Source organism: Erythrolamprus reginae, chromosome 7 (assembly GCF_031021105.1).
Source record: "Erythrolamprus reginae isolate rEryReg1 chromosome 7, rEryReg1.hap1, whole genome shotgun sequence".
NCBI lineage: Eukaryota > Metazoa > Chordata > Lepidosauria > Squamata > Dipsadidae > Erythrolamprus > Erythrolamprus reginae.
In genome coordinates, this window is record NC_091956.1 from 72,429,483 (window position 1) to 72,441,600 (window position 12,118).

General features: G+C 39.6%; 1 protein-coding gene across 3 annotated transcripts in view; it reads right to left on the reverse strand.

The window, feature by feature from the left end:
• SH3D19 (SH3 domain containing 19) overlaps positions 1–12,118 on the reverse strand; it is an 88,272-nt gene that overhangs the window by 4,672 nt on the left and 71,482 nt on the right. For all 3 annotated transcript variants that reach the window (XM_070757815.1, XM_070757816.1, XM_070757817.1), the window contains 5 exons: positions 11,090–11,220; positions 9,960–10,018; positions 5,434–5,621; positions 1,343–1,389; positions 876–1,062 (listed from right to left, as the gene is read on the reverse strand). In XM_070757815.1, coding sequence (XP_070613916.1) covers positions 876–1,062; positions 1,343–1,389; positions 5,434–5,621; positions 9,960–10,018; positions 11,090–11,220 — 612 coding nt within the window. The remainder of the gene's footprint in view (positions 1–875; positions 1,063–1,342; positions 1,390–5,433; positions 5,622–9,959; positions 10,019–11,089; positions 11,221–12,118) is intronic.

Consider the following 12,118-nt stretch of genomic DNA (forward strand, 5'->3'; position numbering starts at 1 on the left):
TGCCCTAGAGCAGTGTTTTTCAACCAGTGTGCCGTGGCACACTAGTGTGCCGTGAAACATGGTCAGGTGTGCCGTGGGGAAATTAAACATGAGTCCCCAAACTACGGCCCGCATGCTGGATACAGCTCGCGGAGGTCGTTTATCCAGCCCGCCACCAGCTGCCTCTATCCGAACATAAACATTCCCCTCACAATCCCTCCAGTTATCAGCGACAGGAAGAGTGGAGGAACAAGGAATGCTCACTGACCAATCACCTTCTAGAATTCATCCTGACCACTAGCGATGAACCAATAGCAGGCCGCCTCTCATCCACACCCAGGAAGGTCCCCGCTCGGGCTGCCGCGCACTTGTCATTGTGTGGCCACGGCGAGTAGTTGAAGTTGCTACTCCTCCCCATGGTCCCGATTTCTAATTCTGGTCAGGACTGGAGGTAAATATTGCCACCACTACATGAAGCCTCAGACTCAGCTGGCTATGTCTATCCTGACGGTGTATATTATTAACTATATGTATAATATGTACTGTGTTAGAGTGTCATTTTGGTTGGTGGTGTGCCCCAGGATTTTGTAGATCTAAAAAATGTGCCACGGCTCAAAAAAGGTTGAAAATCACTGCCGTAGAGAAGAATGAGTTCACTTTACAACCCGCTGTTCACTTTGCAATTGCAGTGTTTGCTTTACAACCACTTGTTTTATAATTATCACGTTCCCTTAACAACTGTTGCAAAAAAGGTTGTAAAATTGAGCCAGTTTATGACCATCATGACCTATAAAGGAAATTGTGGCTCAATTACAGTTATAAATCAAGAAGCTCCTGTATCTTTATAGTCTGTACAACAGAATGAAAGGAGATCCTTTTTTTTCCCAGCACTGTACCTGAACAAACATGAACAAACACAGATGGGAAAATGCCTTCTTTTCCATTTAGTCTCCCTCTATACCACTCTGAATCCAGTTGTTCCAATATCGAAATACGATCTCCTTTTTTAAATGATAAATCTTCCTGTGTTTCTGCTATAAAGTCATGAAGAGCATCACAGCACCATCCAGCTTCTCCTTCCACCTTAGAAAACGAAGAAAACACAGGCACGTAAGCTTTAAACTTTCTAGTGTTACTGAGAAAACAACACTGTCCATCCAATGAATTCTATACACATCATTTAATAAGCTTAAAAGAGATGAATTACTTTAGTGCAATTAATTACCAGGTTAGGAAAAGTAATCTTTAACCCTATAATGAATAAAGAAAGTTGGTACATCTTTTGTTGTTTCTTCTGATCTATATATTAGAATAACAGATTGTGCCTCATTGATAACATGCTACCAAATGATAAATACATTACCTGTGTTATTGATCCTGAACGTTTACTCTTCAGCAGGAAAGTTCCACCTATATAAAAGATTAATTAATAAACATTATCAAATAATTTTTAGATAGAAACATAGAAGACTGACGGCAGAAAAAGACCTCATGATCCATTTGTCTGCCCTTATACTATTTTTTGTATTTTATCTTAGGATGGATCTCTGTTTATCCCAGGCATGTTTAAATTCAGTTACTGTGGATTTACCAACCACGTCTGCTGGAAGTTTGTTCCAAGGATCTACTACTCTTTCAGTAAAATAATATTTTCTCATGTTGCTTTTGATCTTTCCCCCAGCTAACTTCAGATTGTGTCCCCTTGTTCTTGTGTTTACTTTCCTATTAAAAACACTTCCCTCCTGGACCTTATTTAACCCTTTGACATATTTAAATGTTTCAATCATGTCCCCCCTTTTCCTTCTGTCCTTCAGACTATACAGATTGAGTTCATGAAGTCTTTCCTGATACGTTTTATGCTTAAGACCTTCCACCATTCTTGTAGCCCCTCTTTGGACCCGTTCAATTTTGACAATATCTTTTTGTAGGTGAGGTCTCCAGAACTGAACACAGTATTCCAAAGGTGGTCTCACCACCGCTGTATATAGATACTATTCAGAGTTTAAATATAGTCTCTGCCAGTAATATTGGTAATATAATGTAATACATATAGAGAAAAACAATACCCCAAAACAATTGCTGAAAATCTGAAACAGATTGGCTGGATTAACTTATCACACTAATCAGTAATGTTTTTTGTTGCTTGTTTTACACTCTACAGATTGGAAAACCTACTCACTGTGATTAATAAACTGTAATTGATCTATTTATAAATTGTATAACCGATTTAAATCATTAAATCAGCTTTGTGTGCCCAGTGAACCCAACCAGATGAGGTTTATTTAACAAAACAAGGTTACCTTTCATTTTGGTGTGATTTGTGAACCCAATCTCTCTATTTATGTGTGTGTGAGAGAGAGAGTGTGTGTGTATGCATCTTAGCTCTAATAATGGCAGATTATGTTTTTTTCTGAATAAGTCTGAAATTATATTGGTACATAATGTAAAGCAAACATAATTGTTTCTTCATATAATTTATTTCACTTTTTTAAAAAATCTATTGTATCATCCCCTATAATTGCTCTTAAAAGGAAAAAAAAATCCTGAGTAATATAGAAAATTGACCGTAGGCTTGAGAGATCCACTTCAACAAAATGGTCAAAGCAATGGAAACTGCAGTTTAATGTTTCCAAATGTAAAATAATGCACTTGGGGAAAAGGAATCCTCAATCTGAATATTGCGGCAGTTCTGTGTTAGCAAAAACTTCAGAAGAGAAGGATTTAGGGGTAGTGATTTCTGACAGTCTCAAAATGGGTGAGCAGTGTGGTCGGGCGGTAGGAAAAGCAAGTAGGATGCTTGGCTGCATAGCTAGAGGTATAACGAGCAGGAAGAGGGAGATTGTGATCCCCTTATATAGAGCGCTGGTGAGACCACATTTGGAATACTGTGTTCAGTTCTGGAGACCTCACCTACAAAAAGATATTGACAAAATTGAACGGGTCCAAAGACGGGCTACAAGAATGGTGGAAGGTCTTAAGCATAAAACGTATCAGGAAAGACTTAATGAACTCAATCTGTATACAGTAGTCTGGAGGACAGAAGGAAAAGGGGGGGACATGATCGAAACATTTAAATATGTTAAAGGGTTAAATAAGGTTCAGGAGGGAAGTGTTTTTAATAGGAAAGTGAACACAAGAACAAGGGGACACAATCTGAAGTAAGTTGGGGGAAAGATCAAAAGCAACGTGAGAAAATATTATTTCACTGAAAGAGTAGTAGATCCTTGGAACAAACTTCCAGCAGACATGGTTGGTAAATTCACAGTAACTGAATTTCAACATGCCTGGGATAAACATATATCCATTGTAAGATGAAATACAGGAAATAGTATAAGGGCAGACTAGATGGACCATGAAGTCTTTTTCTGCCGTCAGTCTTCTATGTTTCTACCTTACTGCCAATACATTTTAGGGGTAACTTTTCTCAAATTGCCTTCTGAACAAGCATAAGAGTAAGCATGTGATTTCGGTCATTCTTTGGGGATTATACAATTTAGGATTGAATTATTTATTTATTTATTTATTAAATTTGTATGCCGCCCCTCTCCGTAGACTCGGGGCGGCTCACAACAGTAATAGAAAAACAATGAACAAATCTAATAATTAAAACTAAAACCCCATAATTTAAGAAAACATACACACAACAATACCATACATAAACAGTATAGGCCTGGGGAAGTTATCTCAGTTCCCCCATGCCTGATGTCAGAGGTGGGTTTTAAGGAGCTTACGAAAGGCAAGGAGGGTGGGGGCAGTTCTAATCTCAGGGGGGAGCTGGTTCCAGAGGGTCGGGGCCGCCACAGAGAAGGCTCTTCCCCTGGCCCCCGCCAAACGACATTATAAGACATAATGCACTGAATGGCTCCTTAATGCAACCTAACACTAGTACGGTATATCACGCACATGCCTATGGATAGCCTTCGACTTATGACTACCCAAGGCCAAACATTGGGTTGCTAAGAAAAACAGTTGTTAAGTGAGTTTTGTCTCATTTTACAAGCTTTCTTGTCAGCATTGTTAAAAGAATCGTTGCAATAGTTAAATTAGTAACACAGTTATTAAGTGAATCTGGCTTCCCATTGACTTTTTTTGTCAGAAGGTTGCAAAAAGAGTACCTCCGGAACCGCCTGCTACTGCACGAATCCCAGCGACTGATAAGGTCCCACAGAGTTGGCCTTCTCCGGGTCCCGTCGACCAAACAATGTCGTTTGGCGGGCCCCAGGGGAAGAGCCTTCTCTGTGGCGCCCCCAACCCTCTGGAACCAACTCCCCCCAGAGATTAGAACTGCTCCCACCCTCCGTCTTTCCTAAACTACTCAAGACTCACTTATACCGCCAGGCATGGGGGAGTTGAGACACCTTTTCCCCAGGCTTTTTTATATTTTGTTTTATGTTTGGTATGAATGTGCTGTTTGGGTTTTTAAAAAAAAATAATGATAGGGTTTTATATGTTTTTTAATATTAGATTTGTTACACTACTATATTGTTTTTATTACTGTTGTGAGCCGCCCCAAGTCTTCGGAGAGGGGTGGCATACAAATCTAATAAATAATAATAATAATAATAATAATAATAAATGATCATGTAATCCTGGGATACTGCAACTCTCACAAATATGGGTCAGTTGTCAAACGGCTCAATTTTGATCATGTGACCATGGGGATGCTGCAATGGTTGTAAATATGGAAAAACAGTCATAAATCACTTTTCATTGCCATTGTAACTATGAATAGTAACTAAATGAACAGTTGTAAGCGAGGATTAATGGTACAATAGTTATAAAATTTTGTAAAAATGTTAAGATTCAGCTCACACTGTATTTTTTTCACTGTGTACCTGTAGCATACATGTTTAAAATTTGTGCTTTTATGTTAACATAGGCACAGCATGACGACAATACAACATGCATAAATACTGATTTATATACAGTGTTCCCTCGATTTTCGCGGGTTCGAACTTTGCGAAAAGTCTATACCACGGTTTTTCAAAAATATTAATAGGGTTTTTTCCCCTATACCACAGTTTTTCCCGCCCGATGACGTCATATGTCATCGCCAAACTTTCATCTGCCTTTAATAAATATTTTTTTAATAAACTTTAATAAATGAACATGGTGAGTAATAATCTAAATGGTTGCTAAGGGAATGGGAAATTGTAATTTAGGGTTTTAAAGTGTTAAGGGAAGGCTTGTAATATTGTTCTTAGCCAAAAATAGTGTATTTGCTTCCGCATCTCTACTTTGCGGAAATTTGACTTTCGCAGGCGGTCTCAGAAGGCATCCCCCGCGAAAGTTGAGGGAACATTGTAATACATGAAATATCAATGAAGAAGAATTTCTAATTTTGGTATATGTTCTATATCCAAACATGAGTCTTTATCAATAAGGCATTTTAGTCATTATTAATTATTTACTGTGAGATAGTTTTTTATTCACCAGTGGGTTAGTTGTTTTTACCTGATTCGGGTAGATCTTCAATAACGTCCACAAAATTTAAGGGGAAAATTCCAGAAGTACCTCTCAGCTCTCCCTTGGCCCATTCTTCATTAACATACTCTTTTAAAATAATAACTTCACCTTCTGAAAAACTTAATTCATCTTTCAGGTCTCCAATGTATTCAAATCTAGCTCTACATCTTGGGCCTCTAAAATAATAATGAAAAAATAATAATAAAAGGAAAAATATCATTCTTTCATTCATTTCACCAAGACAACTAGACACAAGAACAGTTTTTTTCCAAACACCATCACTCTGCTAAACAAATAATTCCCTCAACACTGTCAGACTTTCTACTAAATCTGCACTTCTATTCTACTAGTTTTTCTCATCATTCCTATCACCCATTTCCTCCCATGTTGACTGTATGACTGTAACTTGTTGCTTATATCCTAAGATTTTTATTAATATTGCTTCTTCATTGCTTATTCGACCCCTATGACAATCATTAAGTGTTGTACCACATGATTGTTGACAAATGTATATTTTATTTTATGTACGCTGAGAGCATATGCACCAAGACAAATTCCTTGTGTGTCCAATCACACTTGGCCAATAAAAAATTCTATTCTATTCTATTCTATTCACTTATTATGAGTTGATTGCATTAAATATACACTGCTCAAAAAAAATAACGGGAACACTTAAAAAACACAATACAGTGGAACCCCGACATAAGAGCTGCTCTACTTAAGAGCAACTCGAGATAAGAGCTGGGAAGGGAGAGATATTTTTGTTCTACTTACAAGCCCAAATTCGAGATACAAGCGCCAAGGAGCTGTCTCCTGAAGCCAAACGCTAACTTCCGGGTTCGGCTTCAGGAGACAGCTGCGAAGCGGCGCGCATGTTTTAAAAGGTTGCAGCCGGCCTGGGGGGCTCGGGGGGGTGCTTGCAGCTTTCTTTCTTGCTCTTTTTCTTTCTCTCTTTTACCTTCCCTTCCTCTATTTCTTCTTTTCTTTCTCCTTCCCACCTTCTTCCCTCCCTCCCTCCCTTCACTCATTCCTCTCTTACTCTCCCCTTTCATAAGTTTCCTTGCTTCCTTCCTCTGTTCCTGTCCCTTCCCCCTTTCTTTCTTTCTTTCTTTCTTTCTTGCTCTTTTTCTTTCTCTCTTTTACCTTCCCTTCCTCTATTTCTTCTTTTCTTTCTCCTTCCCACCTTCTTCCCTCCCTCCCTCCCTTCACTCATTCCTCTCTTACTCTCCCCTTTCATAAGTTTCCTTGCTTCCTTCCTCTGTTCCTGTCCCTTCCCTCTTTCCTTCCTTCCTTCCCACCCTCCGTCCATTCATTCACCCATTCCTCTCTTGATCGCTTAAAGCCGGTCCCTGGTGCAAAAAGGGTTGGGGACCTCTGTCCTACAGGATTGGGTGGCAGAGAAGTTGAACATATGTAAATTTAAAAGTTTAAGAAAGTTTACAAGTTAAGTGAAAGAAACTTCATTATTCATTTATATGTACATGTACATTTCTTCATTAAAAACATGTCTTTCTGCATAATTTAGACTAACTTTGTGAGTTTTTTGAGGGCTGGAACCAATTAAAATTATTTACATTAATTCCTATGGGGAAAAGTCGTTCGAGATAAGAGCTGCTCGACTTAAGAGCCCAGGTCCGGAACGAATTAAACTCGTATCTCGAGGTACCACTGTACAACTCCAAGTCAATCAAATTTCTGGGAAATCAAACTGTCCACTTAGGAAGCAACACTGATTGACAATCAATTTCACATGCTGTTGTGCACATTCAACTTTGTACAAAACAAAGTATTCGATGAGAGTATTTCATTCATTCAGGTCTAGGATGTGTTATTTCAGTGTTCCCTTTATTTTTTTTTAGCAATATACGTTCACTATTAATACAAAAAAGTAAATTCATTTAACATCATTTAGGCTCATGTTTTTATATTTGTTTGTTAAACCTGTATCACATATTTATTATTTGAATGATTTCTCTGCTCAAACTTCAAAGAAAGATACTGCACAAAGTCTTTTTCTTCTGGCCACAGTATATACATTACAGTGAGCCCCCGAGTTTCGCGATCTCGATCATTGCGAAACGCTATATCGCGATTTTTCCACCCGATGACGTCACTCCCTTCCTTTCTCATCTTTCTTTCTCTCTCTCTTTCTCTATCTTGCTTCTTCCTCTCTCACACTCTCTTCCTCCCTCTCTCATCTCTTTCTTTCCTTCTCTCTCTTTCTCTATCTCTCCCCATCTTGCTCTCGAGCGGCGGGCGGCACCCAGGGAAGGTTCCTTCGGCCGCCCACCAGCTGATCTGTTCGGCAGCACGGCAGCAGCGAGGAGCCGAAGATGGGGTTTCCCCGTTGCCTGGGCAATGGGGAAACCCCATCTTCGGCTCCTCGCTGCTGCCGCGCTGCAAGCGAGCGGCAAGCGAGCAGCCGGGCGGGCGGGCGAACGGGCAAGCGGCAAGCGATCTTGGGGTTTCCCCTTTGCCTGGGCAGCGGGAAGACCCAGGGAAGGTTCCTTCGGCCGCCCAACAGCTGATCTGCTCCGCAGCGCGGCAGCAGCGAGGAGCCGAAGATGGGGTTTCCCCATGGGCGGCCGAAGGAACCTTCCCTGGGTCTTCCCCGGGTCTTCCCCGGCGCCCACACGCAAACTCCACCATCTGCGCATGTGCGGCCATGGAAAAAGGGGCGCGCATGCGCAGATGGTGTTTTTACTTCCGCACCACTACATCCCAAAATATCGATTATCGCGAGGGGTCTTGGAACGGAACCCTCGCGATAATCGGGGGATCACTGTATATTATATATGTGTATATTTCTATCATATATTGTATCTGTATCTGTAGTAGATGTAATTTTAAATAAATCTTCCTATGTGTGTGTATAAACACACACACACATTCCAGGATTAGTACAGTTAGTCCTCATTTATTGATCATTTTTTCAGCAACCATTCTTTTCTTTTATGTACACTGAGAACATATGCACCAAGACAAATTACTGTGTGTCGAATCACACTTGGCCAATTAAAAATTCTATTCTATTCTATTCTATTCTATTCTATTCTATTCTATTCTATTTATTTATTCATTTATTCATTCATTCATTCTTTGTCCAATATACAATACATATGGAATGAAATAGACATTAAGTAGTATATATAGGGATAGTAAGTAAAAAAGAAGAGGAGTGGATGAGAGGGAGAGAATATATAGGATATATGAGAAAAGGAAAGGTAATTGGACAGGGGACGTTAGGCACATCAGTGCACTTATGTACGCCCCTTACTGGCCTCTTAGGAACCTGGAGAGGTCAATCGTGGAGAGTCTAAGGGAGAAATGTTGGGGGTTGGGAGTAGACACTATAGAGTCCGGTAATGAGTTCCCCGCGTCGACAACTCAATTGTTAAAGTCATATTTTTTACAGTCAAGTTTGGAGCGGTTAATATTAAGTTTGAATCTATTGCATGCTCTTGTGTTGTTGCGGTTGAAGGTGAAGTAGTCGTTGACCGGAAGGACATTGCAGCATATGATCTTGTGGGCAATACTTAAATCGTGTTTTTAGGCGCCGCAATTCTAAGCGTTCAAGACCTAGGATAGTTAGTCTGTTTTCGTAAGGTATTCTATTCTATTATTCTATTCTATTTGAAGTTATGACAGTGCTGAAAACATAACTTTAAGGTCCATTTAGAACCTTTGCAGATGTCTCGTCACTGACCTCTGCAGAGCAGAGAAATTGGGAAAGAATAGATGATTGCAAGAGAATTGTCTATGTAATTGAAAGTAATTTGATCACAATTTGAAAGCAAGTTGCAGTCTTTGTCTGGAAGCCATTGGTGTCCTATGCAAACAGCTTGCATTACATTTTTCTCTCTAATCTCTCTTGTTGGGGGGGGGGGATTTGAGGGGGGGAATGCATTTTTATACAATCTCTCCTTTGCCTGACCATTCCTCCACTGCTGTTGAAAAAAGAGTGATTTGAGAGGAAGGGATTTCAAGAGAGTAAGCTGTTTTAGACATCGAGACAATGAGATCTGGATATCACCAGTTAAGGGTCTAACAACGAGAGTTAAAAACAATATAGTCAGTCTCCAAATATGCCATTTGCCATTTATCTTAATTTGCAGGAGAAAAATAACATTTATATTCTATACACAAATATATTCTTTATCACATGTTAACACTGCTTTTGAAGAAAAAGAAAACTGTTTTTAAACTAGTCTTTAGAAATCAAACAGCATAGACAAAAAATAGCTTTCAATAAATATTTTTCCAATTAGTCAAGCCACCCAAACCATAAATATTTCAAATATTTAAAATTCTTAAACTAAACAATTATGCAACTTTGTTTTGCAATATAGTGCAATATGCTATTTTATAATTCCCTTTCCAAGAATTATTCTGTGTTTGAAGTCACCAAGCCGGGATTTTAGCTGCTGTGAGTGGTAGTCAAAATACTTTTGTACGAATGGAAAATAAATCTGCATGTTCAAGACAGCAAAGTGAACACTTCTATGAAAACTTACACAGTATTGGATGGTAAAAGCTGCTCTTTTTTCCAGCTGTTTTCTCCTGGAGTATCAATCTAGGAAAGAGACAATAGGAGCATTTAACTATTTTATCTACGTACGTTACTTAATTTCTTTTGAAAAAATTATCAGCGCTCTATTCCTCCTTCAAAGGTCAGAAAAAGTTTTGAAGTGCAGGAAGATGTACAATTAGCAAGGAGTTGCAGCTGTTTAAACCAAATTCATTTTTATCCTGGATTCTACTGCAGTTTCAGAAACATAGAAACATAGAAGTCTGACGGCAGAAAAAGACCTCATGGTCCATCTAGTCTGCCCTTATACTATTTCCTGTATTTTATCTTACGATGGATATATGTTTATCCCAGGCATGTTTAAATTCAGTTACTGTGGATTTATCTACCACGTCTGCTGGAAGTTTGTTCCAAGGATCTACTACTCTTTCAGTGAAATAATATTTTCTCACGTTGCTTTTGATCTTTCCCCCAACTAACTTCAGATTGTGTCCCCTTGTTCTTGTGTTCACTTTCCTATTAAAAACACTTCCCTCCTGAACCTTATTTAACCCTTTAATATTTAAATATTTCGATCATGTCCCCCCTTTCCTTTCTGTCCTCCAGACTATGCAGATTGAGTTCATTAAGTCTTTCCTGATACGTTTTATGCTTAAGACCTTCCACCATTCTTGTAGCCCGTCTTTGGACCTGTTCAATTTTGTCAATATCTTTTTGTAGGTGAGGTCTCCAGAACTGAACACAGTATTCCAAATGTGGTCTCACCAGCGCTCTATATAAGGGGATCACAATCTCCCTCTTCCTACTTGTTATAGCTCTAGCTATGCAGCCAAGCATCCTACATTTTTATCCTGGATAAAATAATAATAATAAGGGCAGGTTCCCACAATTTCAATTTTTTGTAAAAATGAAAACCATGAAGATCAAGTCAGTTGCAAATTTAAATAGATTTGCTGCATGTTACAAAAAATATATCTGCTTTGTGCACTCAAGCAAGATTTAACTACATGATATGCTCGATAAAATGCATAGGGGAAAAAACAAATTAGAACTCAAATGCGAACCCAGATGTAATGCACTATATTTCACATTAAATGAGTGATATACGGTACTTACTATAATTTTGACAAAGCTAGCAGGAAAAATCCCAGTACGATTCTTGCATTTCCCTCTGTACCACTCATCATCTATTTTTTCCAGAAGAAAAACGGTGTCCCCAGTATTAAGGGCCAAATCATCAATATGCTCTACGTAAAAATTAAAAATAAAACTGGGTTTAGTTAGTAGCTCATTTAACAAATCAAAAATGAAATCTCATTTAGGCTAAGCTCTATTTCTGGTAGCTACAGTACGTTGCATACCGCATTTTTCAGACTATAAGACGCACTGGTGTACAAAACGCATCAAGGTTTCAAAGGGATAAGTAAAAAAAAGGTTTTTGTCCTCTCCAGCCCCAGGAGAATTCTGCAGGCTTCTCAGACCTTCTGTGTGCCCCGTTTTTACAAAGGGGGAACCCTTTGCAGACGGTTCGGGAGGCCTGCAGAGTGCTCCTGGGAGCTGGGGGAAAGGCAAAAATGCTGCTTTTATGATAAACAGGCTGCTTTTTTACTATTTTTCATGGAAATTGGGACATGTCTCCCAATATCTCTGGGACCGCCTTCTGCCGCACGAATCCCAGCGACCGATTAGGTCCCACAGAGTTGGCCTTCTCCGGGTCCCGTCAACTAAACAATGCCGTTTGGCGGGACCCAGGGGAAGAGCCTTCTCTGTGGCGGCCCCGACCCTCTGGAACCAGCTCCCCCCAGAGATTAGAACTGCCTCCACCCTCCTCGCCTTTCGTAAACTCCTTAAAACCCACCTCTGCCGTCAGGCATGGGGGAATTGAAACATCTCCCCTGGGCCTATAAAGTTTATGTATGGTATGTTTGTGTGTATGTTTGCTTTTAATAATGGGTTTTTTAGTGTTTCTCTTAAATTATTAGATTTGTTATATATAGTTTATTATCCGTCGACTAAACAATGCCGCTTGGTGGGACCCAGGAGAAGAGCCTTCTCTGTGGCGGCCCCGACCCTCTGGAACCAGCTCCCCCCAGGTATCAGAGTGGCCCCCACCCTCCTTGCCTTTCGCAAGCTCCTTAAAACCCA